Source organism: Hippocampus zosterae, chromosome 13 (genome assembly GCF_025434085.1).
Source record: "Hippocampus zosterae strain Florida chromosome 13, ASM2543408v3, whole genome shotgun sequence".
NCBI classification, from domain to species: domain Eukaryota; kingdom Metazoa; phylum Chordata; class Actinopteri; order Syngnathiformes; family Syngnathidae; genus Hippocampus; species Hippocampus zosterae.
In genome coordinates, this window is record NC_067463.1 from 16,681,701 (window position 1) to 16,697,885 (window position 16,185).

Consider the following 16,185-nt stretch of genomic DNA (forward strand, 5'->3'; position numbering starts at 1 on the left):
CAATATTTAACAGTACGGACAGGTTTGCATTGTGGTGTATGTTATCAGTTTTTGCATAATCACATACAAATTAACATTTTATAATGTCAGTATTTAGCAATAATTAATATAAAGTGCACAATACAGTCCTAAAAGTTGTTTAACAAAGATCTGGTATATGTAGTTAAGTCCTTCTCAGAAGGAAAAGATAATGAAAAAAACCCAACAAATTACCGGTATTTTGTTTAGCCAATACACAGTGAAAATGTCTATTACATTAAAACAAACAGTTTTGGTTCCATCCAACTGCAGCTTGCTTGTCCAGTCTTGTGGTTTGTTCCTCCAGAGCTCCTAAATCTTGCTTCACACATGTGTAGAAGTGTCGAGAGGTGAATGTGCGAAGAACACCCCTTCAGGAAAATTGTTGGAGAAGCTGGTGTGGTAAGTGGGGCTGTTTCTGCTGGACCGCCGCTGACTTTGCGGGCCAGGCGATGTGATACCAGAGAGTTTCTGGGCCTGACACAGTTTCTGGATCAGGAAATGCTTGTCTCGACCCTCCTGAACAACACAGTTTATACACAAAGTGTATTCCCGTTAACAATTTGCCAGTAATTCGGAGTCAAACATGTATTCACCCCACATGACATTAGGTGAAACCTTCACAATCCAAGAGCTGACAAAAGAGCATCCTAAAAGTGCAGTTCTTGACTTTTTTTCGAATGTGGCTCTTCTCATGAAGCCGATAAATCTTCTCAGTATCCAGTGCAATGCAACAATGTAGTTAATAACATACAGTACCCAAAAATATGTATCTAAGTTTACAGCATTAAATGAATCTTTCTGAGTGTGAAATTGCACCAAGGCTGACATCCCTCAAACAGATTCAATATACCCACCATGGCGAGCTGCTCCCTAAGTTGTTTGATCACCCTCTTGTGTGCTCCAGCGAGTGCGATCACATAAAACATGGCTAAACTGCAGCACAGGACATAAAAGAGCTCAAGTCAGCACTGTTATATAGATTCTGACACTTCCTCATCAATCGCTTAAGTATCACATACCATGTAACAACAAAGAAGGACACAGCAAAAGCCTCAGATGAGACGGCGAAGAGGAGCGTTTGGACCCCACTGGGTAGCTGGGATATGGCAGTTGGCAGCACCTCCCAGGAGGTGGTGTAATTCACAAATGGGCCGCACGCCTGGGAGCAGTTTATTCTACATGTACAAACATGATCGGATGAATGAAAGGGTTCTCAAAAGGTGAGTCACAAAGACTTTGTGTGTGTGTGTGTGTGTTAAGTCACTCAAGTGATTTAAATATGATTTTATATACACACACACACACACACACACACACACACACACACGCACACGCACACGCACACGCACACGCAGACATTATTTTTACCGTTCTTTGTTTTTCTTTTGAACAAGTGAATGATATTTGTAGTAACAGAGCCTTAGATCTGAGACAAAAAGTGCAGGCAGTAGCATGACTTACTGTGCTACACTAACAATAACAGGCACACAGGCCAAAATCAAGCCGATCAGTAGCACACCCAGGAAGAAAAAGTTGGAACTTGAGGCTCTGAATGGACGTGTGGCTGGGCGGCAGTTTTTCATCAGTGACACCTGGTAAACAATGAATTATAATTCACAGTTGTGATCGGGTTTACTGTATGTTTATTTCAACAATTTTAAAAAGTGGGTCTATATAAATTACCTTTTTGATGTAAAAGATAAAAAAGTACTTGATGGTGCAGATTGCAGGCAGCATTGGGGAGTAGAATGTGCCGATCCAGCAGATGGTCTGACCATAGACAATCTCGAGAACATTCTGAGGGATAGCAAACTCCTGCTGACCCCACCACTTAGCAAGGCCACAGTCACAGTACTTGACTATCAGCCTGAGAAAAGAGAAGACAGGACATTAAGACACTTAAAAGGACGGACTGGATCACATTAGATGGAAAGGATGAACATAAATATCACCACTAACACAAATTGAGGAAATGTCATTGATTTTGATTTAGACCTACTTTCGGGGAAACTCCACAAAGATGGTGACTGCCACAATAATTATAAAGTCAAAGACGGTGAGTTTGTACATTTCCTGGCCAATGCGTGTCTCCCAACACTGTAGGAAGACACAATTTAACATTTCGGGCACAGAGATCCGTTTTACATTTCACATTTGTTACACGTCAAGGTTTCGGAATGAAGTGACTTACTGAGTACAGCTCATGGTTATAGCCGCAGACACACGGCTCCTCTTTGCATTTAGTGATATGAGACCAGAGAGAGAAGAGCAAAACTCCAATGCTGGTAAGTCGCATGAATACACACCTGGGTATTTGAAAAAGAAAATGAAGAAATGAAGCCACTGTGTTCCACAGGTCATTCGAGTATGCCACCATTTTCCAATTGGGCAAAACTCGTGATGAAAATGCCTTCATTGATCAACTGTAAATGTAACAAGAACAATAATAATCATGGCTTAGATTTAAAGTGCGCCTTTCATGGGAGTCAACAACGCTTCGATGATAAGTGGGTAGTGTAATTTCATGACGTTGCGTGCACCTCATGAGAGTAAAACGGATCTCAAAAGCCGGCGAGTAGTCCTCATAGTTGATGACGACGGAGAAGAGGAGCGGAGTGATGAAGTTGGCCAAAGTGATAACAATTGATGGCAGGTATTGGTGGATGAGATCCACAATAAAATTGACCTACACATTAGAAAAATTGACTCAGGATAGCTTTATACACTAATAGTATAAAATGTTTATGGCGAAGATGCCTGTGTTTACCTTGACTTCATTCATCTGTGCTTCCTGGGAGAAAATGGTTGCAATGTAAATGCTGTAGAAGCAACAAGCCAATACAGCAATGACAAACAGGTTGAGGATGACACGAATGAGATAAATGCGACATTTCTCTTCACGGGTCCGATCTGCTATTTTCTGTTTGATCCTTTCTTCCTCCAAATCTGTCTAAAGGGAAAAAAAATAATCGGAGAACAGATTCAGATCACATTTCAGAATTTCAGTCTCAACAAAAGAATGTCTGGGAAAATTAGTGATGACTCCTAAATAATAAAAACCTCTGACCAAATTACCCGAAGTTCATAAAGTAAACTGTTTCTTTTGAGCTTTGCTGCATTCATGTTGGAGATACAGAAGTCCCAACCAGCAAAGATCTTGTTGCAAAAACTCTGGAAACGGTCTTCATCTTGAACCAGGTTACGTTTGAAACCATTGGCAGACCTGGGAAAATAAGCCCTCTGTAGTCAGCAGCACTTAATGCGTTTCAAAATGACACTTTAAAGACCCTGTAAGCACCTTTTAACAATCCAGATCAGACTGAGGAACAGGTATGCTACAGTTACCAGCAGGTAGGCAAGAGGCAAATTATAGGTGGTCCTGGAGAAGTGGATTTTGTCCGCTTTGTAGTAGCCATAAAACAGATAGGTCTGCTCAAGAAAACCCTAGAGAAAAAGCACACGGGGTGAGTCAAGAACCCGCAAGACAGTGCTATTGTTTGCTGAAGATAAAAATACTTACCCCGCCAGATAAGAGGTCTGCGATGTGCTCGTGAAAAATGACAAGACCTTGGCGAGCACTAGTTGGATAAACACTGCAAATACTACCTGTTGTCAAAGAAAATGAGGTGTAAGATGAACATTTTATGTTCAACACATAAGACAAAACAAGCATAAACTAATGAATGCGCTCTTTGGTCTGAACATAAATAAAGTGCTTCCTGACCATCATTCCGGTTGTAGGTGATGTTCCCTGAAGCATGCGGGGCAATGATGATGGGCAGCAAGACGAAACTGAACATGAGCGTGAAGATGATCAGGTTGAGCATGACAAGGAAGCGCAGGAAAGAAAAGTAGGACAGGATCCCTGTGCCAAACATTCCTAGACAAACAAAGGAAAGAAAAACAATCAATAATTGTTGGAGACAATCATAATGTACCCACCAAGCATCAGGTTATGAACAATGATCCCTCTCAGCCGCTCACGTGTGCCATCGCACACTGCTCTAAACTGTATAAAGCACGTTAAAAAAATTCAAACCAGAGCTAAATTGGCATTTGCATTTTCATATTCGCCTCATATTAAAATGACATGTCAAAAAAAAAAAGACAGACAATGATAAAGTGTGGGAGTTTTTCAGAGTGAAATGTGCATCATGTCATGTAATCATTGTTACATGCTCTCCATCAAAGGCATCCCATGGTTTCAGTTTTCTGGGAACCGACCTACATTGTGTTATTATGATCTCAGGTTTTGACCACTGTGAGCATGTCTGATGTCGCTCACCGCGGTCCAAGGAAGGCTCAGGCAGTTTGTGTGGATGCTCAGATACATGTAAAATTAGAGGGAACATTGGTTGCGAGATCAAATTGTAACACCCCCCTCACCCTCTATAATGTGGATGTCGCTCCTCCAGAGCTGCAAAGCGGTCAGCCACTCATGGACATCATCTTGCAGCCTGCGGAGATATCTATGGGTGTTTTGCCTCCACTGTCTCCAGCTGGTGAGGTCTGCATTCTCTTGTAGGCGTAGCGCTCTTACATCAAAGCACAGTCAAACACATCAGGACCACTATGTCATCACACAAAATAAGGTGGGTGAGGATAAATGGTTCTGACTTGTGTCGGCGTTTCTCAGCCATTGTCTGGGCAAGCTCTCTCGTTGGTCTCTGCTCCACTTGGCTCTTCTGGTTCTCATCATGTCTATTTACAGTACTTAGAGTCCATCTCCCACTGCCGGAAGAGCCAACACGAGCTCGAGAGCTGCTCCTTCTCTTGGTGCCAGTATTGGATCCCTTCCTGCGGTACAGCAAGGACTGATAGCTGGGGAGCTGGTCCAGCAGTGGGTTACTGGTGACTTTTCCACTTCGATCAGTGTAGAACACTATAGACAAGGTTGAAAAATAAAAACGAGAATGTGTATGATGTGTTAATAAAATGCTAGTTGATATACACAACAGTTGATTACTTAGAGGGCACTTATAAAATACAACCGCGGCTAAAACAAAGTACTGTACAAAAGTTGTAATCAAATAAAACATTAAACAATAATAACAATTCAGCTATTCATCCTTTTTCTGTACTGTTTACATACAAATATAATAACAATGATTATGATAAGGTGGTAATGGGTTTCAAATTGATTGTGAAATGTGTTAATTTTGGACCAGTTGTTTTATACAGATGATTGATATTTGTAGCGATATTGAGGAAACTCCTCTATGGATGTGGGAGAGTGGTAAACTCCATAAACACATAATAAAAGACCTGTTAATTCCAGTTATTCACTATAAAACACATGCATCATCGTGCAAATTAATACTTTGTACTTTTATTACAAATTATATTGGTAACTTATTTTTGTATGCTTAGAATCAAAAGTAACTAAGAGTAACATGAGACATATATAGACAGCAGTCAGGTAGATTACAGAAGCAATAGTCGACAGGATTCCTTTACAAACATATTACTTTTAGAATTGATAATAATGCTTTTGTATTTTATTGAGAGGTCGTTACAGTGCTCCAAAACAAAGTACAGCAACGTCGAACATACTTTAAACATGCTGATTTAATAATTGAAAAAGTGGATTAGAGTAACAGATCTTCACTACAAGCACAGTACATAAGAATCAGACCCAAACAAGTTAACAAAATATTCCTATTTACCCCCCACCCCCACCGGATCAAAAATACTTGTAAACCCGAACAAAATGTTAACTGCATCTAGTTTGGATAGAGTGCATTTCATTCCTTGTATATAGTCGTTAAACATTAATATATTTAAACTGTTTTCCTGTCTAAATCATTCCAATCCATATAGCATTAGCTTGTTAGCTGAAGAGTTAACTCAACTGGAAAGACGATCGCGACAGGTAACGACAGGCACACATTTTGCTAAATTAGTTTTACCTGAATCAGAATCCATTACGTTCTTTTCTGTCTTAGAAAATTGATATATATATATAGAACAGTATTATGCTGGACAACTATAAAGGTGTTAGCCTCAACTGTTAGTTCTTTACGCGTCAGGTTGAAAACATAATACTGTAGTGGCAGCAACAACTTCCTGAACTCTCGATCACCCCAGTTTTTATTTCGTGTATTTTTATTTCTCATTAGCAAAGTGTTTTTCTATATGAATTCATCAAACATATTAGGAATCTATAGATAATAGCAAAAAAACAAAAACAAAAATACAAATGTAACACAATACGGTCAGTCGTATTCGCCCCAAAACATTGTGCACTACATTTCCCACAATTCAGCGGCATGTTTTCACTGGAAGGCTGCGTTCAGTGTACTTAGGACAAGTTCCAAAAAGTTGATGCAAACTGAACCTACACTTAAAATGTGTTGTTTGGAAGTTTCAAAAATCACTTAACCAATTTATTACTTTAGTTGGTACAGCTTAATTTCTATTAATATTAGCAACACCTCTCGTTATGACGTACATGTATATTTGACTACACAGTTAGGAGTTTAACTTCCCCGACAAGTCTTGCTTGGATCTCAATTGTGCAAATGCACATTATGTAGTCGATATTAGAATGATTTTCAAGTGCAAGACAAAGAGAAATGAAGTGTAAAATCACATCTCACAGAAGTTCTTGACAGTGTGGTGCACCTCTGAAATTCATACAAAATTGGTAATCCAAATTTTGTCTCAATAAATTACAGTATCTGTTGACATTTTACAATATTGACATAATGTTCAAACCGGATACAAGTACCGTATATACATGTATACTCTTTTATATCTTTTCTCTATATAAGTATGAAGAGCCGCACAATGTGCAGCTCTGCATATCCAATTACACTTGAACATCTGTTTGACGGTCCTAATGTTGAAAACGTTGTGTCTTTGGAATTTATGAGTTGTTCACAATAGACATTGTCTACCTGATACCCAGCTGATCTATTAATGGGATATGGACTTTTACCTTTATGACTTCAGCACACACTTCCTGGTTAGTCACCTTTTGTGATGGTTGTTATTGGACACGCAGGTTTCTTTTGTCTTTTAGTCTGATTGGCATGGACTTCTAGGTCTTTTTGTTTTTTAAGTCAGTCTTCACTTCTAGTGGATTTGTTTCAATTTCCACACACTCACCAGCTAAGGTAATACTTTGTTACGCAATGTATATATCTGTTTGATACATTATAATGTATATATAATTCAACACTACTTTCACATTCTCTATTCAATAGGTTGTTGTCTTGTATGAATTGTTTTTAAGGATTGATTTTGGGGCCTTATCCTAGTGAATTATGCATACTGCATGAAGTAATCTTATATTTTAAGCAGAATATATATGCTGTAAATGTCTCTAGTGTTTCACAACCTCTACCGAGTCAAGCCACATATTAAAAATAATAAATCTAAAGGCACACCACAGAACAAAAATATCACAAAAAGTATGAATACTGAAATAATAAAAATAATCTCGACTGATTTTACTCACAAATTGACTTAATCATTTTGAACTCTGATAATTTTTAATTGAACAAAAAGCTAATATCCTTTTCTTTTGTATTAACGGCAACTGGTAGATACACAGGGTTATTCCACTTTCAGCCTTCTTTTGGAAGGGAAACCATTTGTCCAATATCCACTACACTTACCGGTACTTCCCTGCATTGATAGAGAAATACATACATGCATACAAAGATAAAATCGTAATTAAGAAACAATCATTTTCACAAATTTCCCAGACCACCCTTGATTATCTCTCACAGTAAACTAAGGTGACATGGCACTCTTGTTGGGAATTACTCAAACCTATTTTAAATTAATGATGAGCCAATGGAGATGAGGCAGGCAGATTAAATAACATACTTCTCTCACAAAATGTGAACTTGCTTCAAACTTGCAAGTTAGCCTCACCTGGACTTAGCCTCACAAGCAACAAACCGATATATAAGATTTTAATCATATACTGAATGTTTCCTTTCCTAGAACAGGACTGAAGTGGAATTTAATACGTATGCTATCAGTGAGTGAAAGGATCTACAATTTGAAGACCCTCATGTCTAGTTACAGCAATGGAGGACTTCTCAACCCTGCCTACCATGACAGCGAGACTCTGGAAAGTGATAGGTGTGTGGTTATATAAAATTCAGGATCACTCTGTCATTTATTTCTACATTCACACCCTTACTTTGAATCACCATTTATTTATGATGAGATGATGTAATATTCACGCATGCGTATATGCAATAACTGGGTATGCTCAAAAAAAAATTTCAGAGGAACTTTACATTGAATTGACATATTTTAACTGTTAGCTAAAGTTTTATGAACTGTATAGCTCAAAATGTTTAATATTTCATATTTCTCATTGCTTATTCTGTCTGGTATTTCGGTCCCTCAGAAAACCACAGCACACTAACCCCTATGTCCGGAGAGAACAGGACTGGTGGAAGGACAGAGAGGAAACATATGACTCAGAGATTGGTCAAAGCAATGGTTTTGATGCTGTAGTGAGAGTACCCTGGGGAGGCTGGCAGGAGGAGGGCTGGAGGGGAAGAGAAAATATACCGATGGAACTCCAGTCAAGACGCCCAGAACGCCCTGTAATACAGCATGACTTTGGTAAGTGAGGCTTATTCTAGTGCCAAAACACAGAATATTATAATCGTATCACATGTTACACCAACTCCCTCATTTTAATGCAGATCACAGTCCAGCCCGAATGGATTGTGACTTTCAGTATGATCAATTGCCTCCTAGCCGACTTCCTTCTGCATCATCAGGTAATGGTTAAACAATTTTCCCCAATGGTATCATAAATGTGTATCTATTTCAATCTACGGTAGTTATCTACGCACACACACACACACACACACACACACACACACACACACACACACACACACGCACACACACACACACACACACACACACACACAAAACACACTATGCCTTGCTCAAAGGTACATTGAAGGTACTCTGTCACTCTATATTTCCTGTGCCATGCACAAAGTGACAGACATAACTGTGGAGGCCGTAGTCACTTTGGACACAATGAGCTGGATGTAGCAAAGCACCCTAAAATATAATGCAGCCTCCTTTGTGTTTGACAATAGTTATAGTGTAGCAGTATTGTAAGATTATATTTCATGTATGAAGGTGAACGTTTTTATCTACAAACGTTGGCGTAATTATTTTGCTTCCATTGATCTTTCAGGCACAATGACCATGAGATGGAGGGGAGTCGGATTAAGGATGAACATGTCTTCTGACCATGATCCTGCTCATTTAGCGTTGGAGGAGGCCATCAAGAATGAGATGGAAAATGGTAATACTCGAGGGAATTTGCTGTATATGTTGAATTAGTAGTTCAGATCTCTGCACAGTTATCAGTGACCCCTGATACTATTTTCTTTTAGAATGGTGACTTCAAGGTAAACACAAACAGTCGTTGTCTTTCATTTCCTGTGTAACAGAGCAGCAGAGCCTAGTCAAAAAACTTGTTGCCTTGTCAACACGAGAAAGAATCAAGGCCATACGGGACCTTCCGATGAGCTTTCAAGAGAAAAAACATATCAGGTGACTAAAACACTCATATTCGCCATGCACCGTACAATGTAATTGTACTTCTCTTTCTTTGTTACAAGGTCAGTACTGAAACTAATTAGCAGGACTACCGAATTTTTTTCTCCTGCCGATTCCAGAATTACAAAAGACTTTGCAAGCTGTCCTGAAATAATGTTTTTATCAATGCATATTAACAGTAATGCCAAATACTATTTTGAATGACCTTCACAGGAGTGAAGTGCTGGCATTTGACTCTCAGTCTCGCCGGTTCACTTGTTTCGCAGACTGTTCAGAACGAACATCACTGGTGAGTTTGTGTATAAAATCGTCATACATCTTCGGACCCTTGTTGTCTTGAAGCATGCCGCGTGATTATGTGCCTTGGGTATCATATTCTGTGTCCTTGCAGTTTCTTCGCAGGTGCGGCTACAGTATCCGGTCAATTAGGCAGACCTTGGAACTGTGGCAAGGCACCATGAAAGAGATAGGTGGCAAGTTTGGCACCAGCGTGCTCACCTACTTTCTATTTCTCAAGTGGTTGCTCATGTTCAACGTATTCTCCTTCCTGGTTAACTTTGGTTTCATCACCATCCCGCTGCTGGTTTATGATATCTCCCCCAACATACCTCAAAATGTCGGCTTTAGAGGACTGGAGATTCTTACTGGAGCTGTAAGTGTAGCCTGATTGTCATACAAAGTGATCTTCTTTCTTTCTTTTTTTTAAATTTTGTTTTAAACCATCTTATTTTGTGTAATGGTTGTCAACAATGAACTCTTTTATCACCTCATGTACTTCATCTTGAAATAATTTTCATTGCTCTCCGAAAAGAACAGTTCATGTTTCAACTCCATCAGGGTTACTTCAACTACACTGCCATGTACTACGGTGGTTACAGCAATGAAACCCTTGTGGATCTGGTGGAATACAACATGCAGCTAGCCTACTTTTTCACGATTGCCATTTATATGGTTTTGTGCGCCATTGCACTTATTGCAAGGTGAGTCGAGTTTGCTTAATATATTTATCGTAAAGAATTGAGACTTTAAAGTACATACATCCCCCTATATACAGTAAATGTTTCTTTTGTCTCCTACAGCATGGCAAACTCTTTCAAGACAAACTACATGCTTGCGGATCAAGTTTCAAACAGTGCATGGCAACTTTTGTGCAGCTGGGATTTTAACATCATCAATGAGAGAGCGGTGAGACAGCGCAAGAACAACCTGAGCGTACAACTAAAGGTATAAATGTTGTCCAATACAAACACTTTGAATATGAGAACATACTATTGGGTGTTTCTTTTACACAAACAAAGCAATGCAAATATACTTTCTAACCACCCAGAGTCAAAAAAGTAATGAACCATTCAAATGAAACAACCTCACAACATCCTAAAACAATCATTTGACCCACATATGAACCCATGGGTGTCACTGGTAATTAGTCTGATAGAACAGGGATTAAAAACTGTTCTTGATGCGGTTGTGTGACTTTTGCAAAGGAAAACAAGATGCGCTCCATCCCCCTTTTTTCTGACAGCTCAGTATTTTTGCTACAGAATAGGACTATGGTGTATAAATGTCTATAAATTAGAAAGACAATCTGTTTCAGATTTCAGATTAATTGCCTCATTATCTTTTGGGACCATGTTAACCTCTGGTGTCCTTCCAGGAGTCAATGTCAGAGAAGGCCCAGAGAGATCTGCTAACCCTCACTGAAAAGTTCAAGCATATTGGAATTCATCTGGGCTCGTGGCTTCTCTCCACCAGCATGGCTGTTGGCTGTGCCGCCAGCATCTATTTTCTCTGCCAGTATGAACAGCAGGTACTCATGTCAAATGATAGCATGACTAACACTAGCATAGCACTCAGTAGAGCACAGTCAATGGAAGGTGACCTAAGATTTCAGTACCATGTTATATTTCTGGGATAGTTAAATGATTACATCATCACTTAAATGGCAAAAATATCCATCCATCCTTTCTCTGAACCGCTTTATCCTCATGCGGGTCGCGGGCATGTTGAAGCCTATCCCAGCTGTCTTCGTGTAGTAGGCTGGGGACAGCCTGAATTGCCACCCAGGGCAGATGAACAACGATTCACACTCACAATCACACTTCAGGACAATTTAGATTGTTCTGTTGTTTTCAGAATGTGGGAGGAAACCAGAGTGCCCGTCGAAAACCCACACAGCCACAGGGAGAACATGCAAATTCCACACAAGAAGATCGGAGCTGTAATCAAACTCATGACGTCTGCACTGGGAGGCGGACGTGCAAACCATTTGCCCGTTGTGCCTCCTTGCCAAAAATATAACAAGAATAATTCTAAAAAAACAACAATAACATAGGCGGCCCGGTTGTCCAGTGGTTAGCACGTCGGCTTCACAGTGCAGAGGTACCGGGTTCGATTCCAGCTCCGGCCTCCCTGTGTGGAGTTTGCATGTTCTCCCCGGGCCTGCGTGGGTTTTCTCCGGGTGCTCCGGTTTCCTCCCACATTCCAAAAACATGCGTGGCAGGCTGATTGAACACTCTAAATTGTCCCTAGGTGTGAGTGTGAGTGCGAATGGTTGTTCGTGTCTGTGTGCCCTGCGATTGGCTGGCAACCGATTCAGGGTGTCCCCCGCCTACTGCCCGATGACAGCTGGGATAGGCTCCAGCACCCCCCGTGACCCTAGTGAGGTTCGAGCGGCTCGGAAGATGAATGAATGAATGAATGAACAATAACATATTCCGAATGGAAATGTGATTGTAGCCTTTACAGTAACCTACATTGTGGGTTGAAAGGTTCAGTCATAATTCAAATCGCGAATAAAGATAATAAATTACTACCCCAGCATTTTCCCCCAAGTTTGCACCAAATCTAAATGGGTTCTTCTTTGGCACATCTAACCCATCCACAAAGTTCCTTCCATTTGGTTATGTAGGTTTGACAGAATTTCGCCAACCAAAAACCAACCATCAAAAGCTGATCAACACAGTGCCTCTTACCAACTTCTGTTAATAGTAAGTAATAGAAGGAAAACCACTTTTTTTTGGGTTCAATTTAGTATTGTGTTTTATGTAAAGACATATGTATCTTCACCAAAAAAAAAAATAATAATAAAGGTTCCCCCTGCTTTTCATCCATTTTTATGGAGCAGATGTAATTCCCATATAACACAGTAAAATCCTCTCAGCATACCCCACAGTATAAAGTGGGGCGAATCATAATGGAAAAGATTTCTTTTAATTACACGTACTTTGTTGTTAATCAACAACTATTTTTGTGCCCTCTGTCTTTGCAGAACGCAACAGATGCTTCAAACCGGTCACTGCTTCAAGAGGCAGAGACTCTCCTTGTCCCTTTTGTGGTCTCCTTGATGAACCTGGTGGTCCCACTCTTCTATTCTCTTTTCAATAAGTTTGAGCAATATTCCAGTCAACGTAGACAGATCTACACACTTTTGCTAAGGTCTGACCGGAGGCTTTCTTGAACTATTGTATTTTTGCAAATTTCCCCAGTGATCTTTTATCCATCCATCCATTTTATACCACTTACCGTATCCCTAAATTTTCTCCCAAATCAAAAGTGCACCTTGTAATTCAGTGTGCCTTATGTCTGTATTTGTTGTTTTCAATTCAAATTCCTTCCTATTTACTTCCGCACACCCAATCACGCGCAAAACTAGAACCATTTCCTGCTTCCGTGTCTTCTAATTCTGATTTATGTACATATGTAATTGCGTTACTTCTATTTACCTTTAAATGTTGGTTTTTCATGCTTCCAGGAATGTTTTACTCAAGATGTTTATTCTGGGAGTTTTATGCTACTACTGGATGAAAGTGGTGCCTCAGAAGTTTTCGGTATGTTGAGCATAAACCCTTTTTAAGCATCTATCTTATCAGTATCACATGTTGTGGTCTCCCTTTAGCTTTGTTATGGTTTTCCCACAGTGTTGGGAGTCCATGGTCGGACAGGCATTGTACCGCTTGGTCATCTTTGACTTTTTCTTTCTCATGTTGGGATCCTTCTTTGGAGAATTTCTCAGCAAGTGAGTCATGCTGTTCCAGAAATGTTTAAATGTCACTTGAGATGGCACTTTTGTTTATTTCTGTGATCTATTGCAGTCTGATTGGAACAAAATTTCTACCACGACTCGGGGTTCCGGAGTTTGACGTTGCCAGGAATGTCCTTGAACTCATCTATGCACAGACTCTAGTCTGGTGAAAGACTTTATTTTCATTAATTCAGAATTTATGATCTAATTAGATCCGATGATAAGGGGTTTGTTCTTCTCACTTTAGGATCGGGATCTACTTCTCGCCACTGTTGCCTGCCATTCAGCTTGTCAAGTTTTTTGTCCTGTTCTTCATAAAAAAGGTAAATATATGGACCCATTTTTTAAAAATATTTCCAGACACAAGACCATTGGTGATTCTGTAAAATTCCTGAGTCCTTATCTTATTGCACGATTATGCAACGCATGATTTCCTTGAGCAAAAAATACATTTTGTCATGAGGTCAACTCAAGTCACGCAATAACTGAACTCTAGAGGATTTGTCATGAGGTCAACTCAAGTCACACAATAACTCAACTCTAGAGGATCAGTAATTGGACCCTGGTTGACTGTGTCTGGGACATTGTTGAATCTTTCATGCACATTGAATGGCCTTTGAAGTAACGCTATTCAAACCTCTGAATAGTAAGGCCCCCGTCATGTTTTCCATGACAGCGGGTATATGAAATTAGATTGAAGGCATTCTGACATGTCCAATACGCAGCATACGTTTGTTTCCAGTTCAGCCTGACTCACAACTGTCAGCCTCCACGGCGAACGGGCAGAGCGGCTCAGATGCAAACCATCTTCATTGCTCTCCTCTTCTTCCCCTTCTTTGTGGGAGCCCTGTCAATCGTTGCCTACACTGCGTGGCGGTATGGCTCTTTAAAAATTGAATGCATTGTGTACATTGTATTATATAAGTGGAGATCCAATGGACATTGAAAACAGACTCATCAAAAATCCAGATTTTTTTTTGACAAGCAAAAGTTGTTTGATTTTCATTTTCACATTCTCTGTAGACTTACTCCCTCACAGCAATGTGGCCCATTTCGGGGCCTAAACAACACGTTTAGTGTGGTTGGCATCTGGATTGATGGTATGGACGACATCCCTGGTTCCAAAGGGGCCGTCTGGATCTATGATAATGTCATCAGAAGCGAAATTGCTTACTTCCTCGGCACTCTTATAATCTTGTAAGTGCACGCGAGTTGCATAATGTGTGTATTATTCTTGCTATATTGTGTTTCAAAAACCCCAATCAAAAAAAAGGCAACATCACAGTGTATTCCTGCTAACACCAACCGAGGGAACAATAGTCATCATGACGCTTTCTGTTCTCCTTGATGGCCATGCTTTTCTCGTCAGAATCATCATTTATATCTTCTGGCAAGTCTCTCAGGGCCGCAAGCACCTTATTGGTCGACTGAGACAGTTAATTGCTAATGTGAGTGTGGCTCAAACTTTCATGTGAGTGTTTCATTTGTCCTTTTTTTTGATTGAAACTTTAACTTTACCCCATTCATTTTTCCTTTTGTCTAATCAGGAGGGGAAAGACAAGTCCTTCTTGTTGGAGAAACTGCAGAACCTCCAGAAATCTTGTCCTCAAAAGAAGCAGAAACAGAAAAATCCAAACAAGGTACATTTCCACAGAACCATATGCTAACCTCACTTTGTTTAAACAAAATTTGTCTGTTTGTCTGTTTTTCCGATTTCAGCACACCAAAGGTCGCCTGGATTACAGTTCAATAGGCGGTCAATCCCGCTCCAATCCCACGGTTCAGGCTTTACTTCTTGACCAACGACTTGAGCAAGAGGAAAGGCACTTCCCCAATGGTGTGCTGTTTCCCTCAGATTTCTCCACTTCTGAGGCTGTAACCATGATGACCCAGCAGAGACCTGAGGGGCAAATGGAAGAACGTTACCCAATCCATGAGTCGTCTTTCATACCTGGGATGCCTGTCCGGCACGTGGGTGAAGATCACGAAAGAGATGAAAACAGCAGTGCAGCCGAATTTCCGGAAAACCTACATGACAGATTCATGGCTGGAATTCCGGCAAGGCAAGCAAGACAAGAAGAAGAAGATGCAGCGGCAAAAATAGATGGCTTGCCATCATCGTTGTCAAACGCTATGATCCAAGTCATGCAAGCAAGGCAGAGAGCAGAAAGACATGAGGGTCTTCATTGGAGCATGGCTCCCTCTCAAAATCTTCCTCCTGCTAGTTCCAGTGCCCTCATACAAGCTATGTTAGCCCGGCAACAAGCCCAGAATGAGTATGATGATGGCTACTAAACTAAAGGTTTAAAAGTATTCAATACTGAGAAGCAAATATGAGGTTGTTACTCGGATAAGTTTTATTTTTCTATATATATATAATAAATTCCTCGTCTCACCCCCCCTCGGGTGGTGTCCGTCCCTCATTCAGCTCGGGTCCTCTACCAGAGGCCAGGAAGCTTGAGGGTTCTGCGCAGTATCCTTGCTGTTCCCAGTACTGCACATTTCTGGACTGAGATGTCCGATGTTGTTCCCGGGATCTGTTGCAACCACTCATCTAGTTTGGGGGTCACTGCCCCGAGTGCTCCAAC

At 40.4% G+C, this 16,185-nt stretch overlaps 2 protein-coding genes across 4 annotated transcripts in view; one reads left to right on the forward strand and one right to left on the reverse strand.

Moving 5' to 3' along the window:
- Window positions 1–5: 5 nt before the first annotated feature.
- The window catches only part of LOC127613356 (transmembrane channel-like protein 7), a 249,308-nt gene continuing 233,128 nt past the window's right edge, over window positions 6–16,185 (reverse strand). For 2 of the 3 annotated variants that reach the window (XM_052084369.1, XM_052084368.1), the window contains exons 2-17: window positions 5,931–6,028; window positions 4,639–4,903; window positions 4,408–4,556; window positions 3,746–3,901; window positions 3,542–3,627; window positions 3,320–3,465; window positions 3,097–3,244; window positions 2,789–2,971; window positions 2,562–2,707; window positions 2,213–2,327; window positions 2,021–2,118; window positions 1,705–1,888; window positions 1,483–1,613; window positions 1,041–1,196; window positions 876–954; window positions 6–537 (exon numbers count right to left, since the gene is read on the reverse strand). In XM_052084369.1, coding sequence (XP_051940329.1) covers window positions 343–537; window positions 876–954; window positions 1,041–1,196; window positions 1,483–1,613; window positions 1,705–1,888; window positions 2,021–2,118; window positions 2,213–2,327; window positions 2,562–2,707; window positions 2,789–2,971; window positions 3,097–3,244; window positions 3,320–3,465; window positions 3,542–3,627; window positions 3,746–3,901; window positions 4,408–4,556; window positions 4,639–4,903; window positions 5,931–5,946 — 2,253 coding nt within the window. In that variant the 5' untranslated portion in view covers window positions 5,947–6,028 and the 3' untranslated portion in view covers window positions 6–342. Of the gene's footprint in view, window positions 538–875; window positions 955–1,040; window positions 1,197–1,482; window positions 1,614–1,704; window positions 1,889–2,020; window positions 2,119–2,212; window positions 2,328–2,561; window positions 2,708–2,788; window positions 2,972–3,096; window positions 3,245–3,319; window positions 3,466–3,541; window positions 3,628–3,745; window positions 3,902–4,407; window positions 4,557–4,638; window positions 4,904–5,930; window positions 6,094–16,185 lie in introns of those variants that run through there. The other variant, XM_052084367.1, reaches the window with a different exon arrangement.
- On the forward strand, window positions 6,840–15,954 carry tmc5 (transmembrane channel like 5). Its single transcript, XM_052084360.1, has 21 exons — window positions 6,840–7,139; window positions 7,983–8,118; window positions 8,393–8,613; window positions 8,697–8,774; window positions 9,209–9,319; window positions 9,468–9,570; window positions 9,790–9,865; window positions 9,968–10,228; window positions 10,414–10,556; window positions 10,656–10,800; window positions 11,231–11,383; window positions 12,845–13,011; window positions 13,328–13,403; window positions 13,494–13,591; window positions 13,668–13,763; window positions 13,845–13,920; window positions 14,340–14,473; window positions 14,621–14,794; window positions 14,967–15,045; window positions 15,145–15,237; window positions 15,317–15,954. The coding sequence occupies exons 2-21, from the start codon at window positions 8,006–8,008 to the stop codon at window positions 15,890–15,892; spliced, it is 2,973 nt and encodes a 990-aa protein (XP_051940320.1). The 5' UTR covers window positions 6,840–7,139; window positions 7,983–8,005; the 3' UTR covers window positions 15,893–15,954.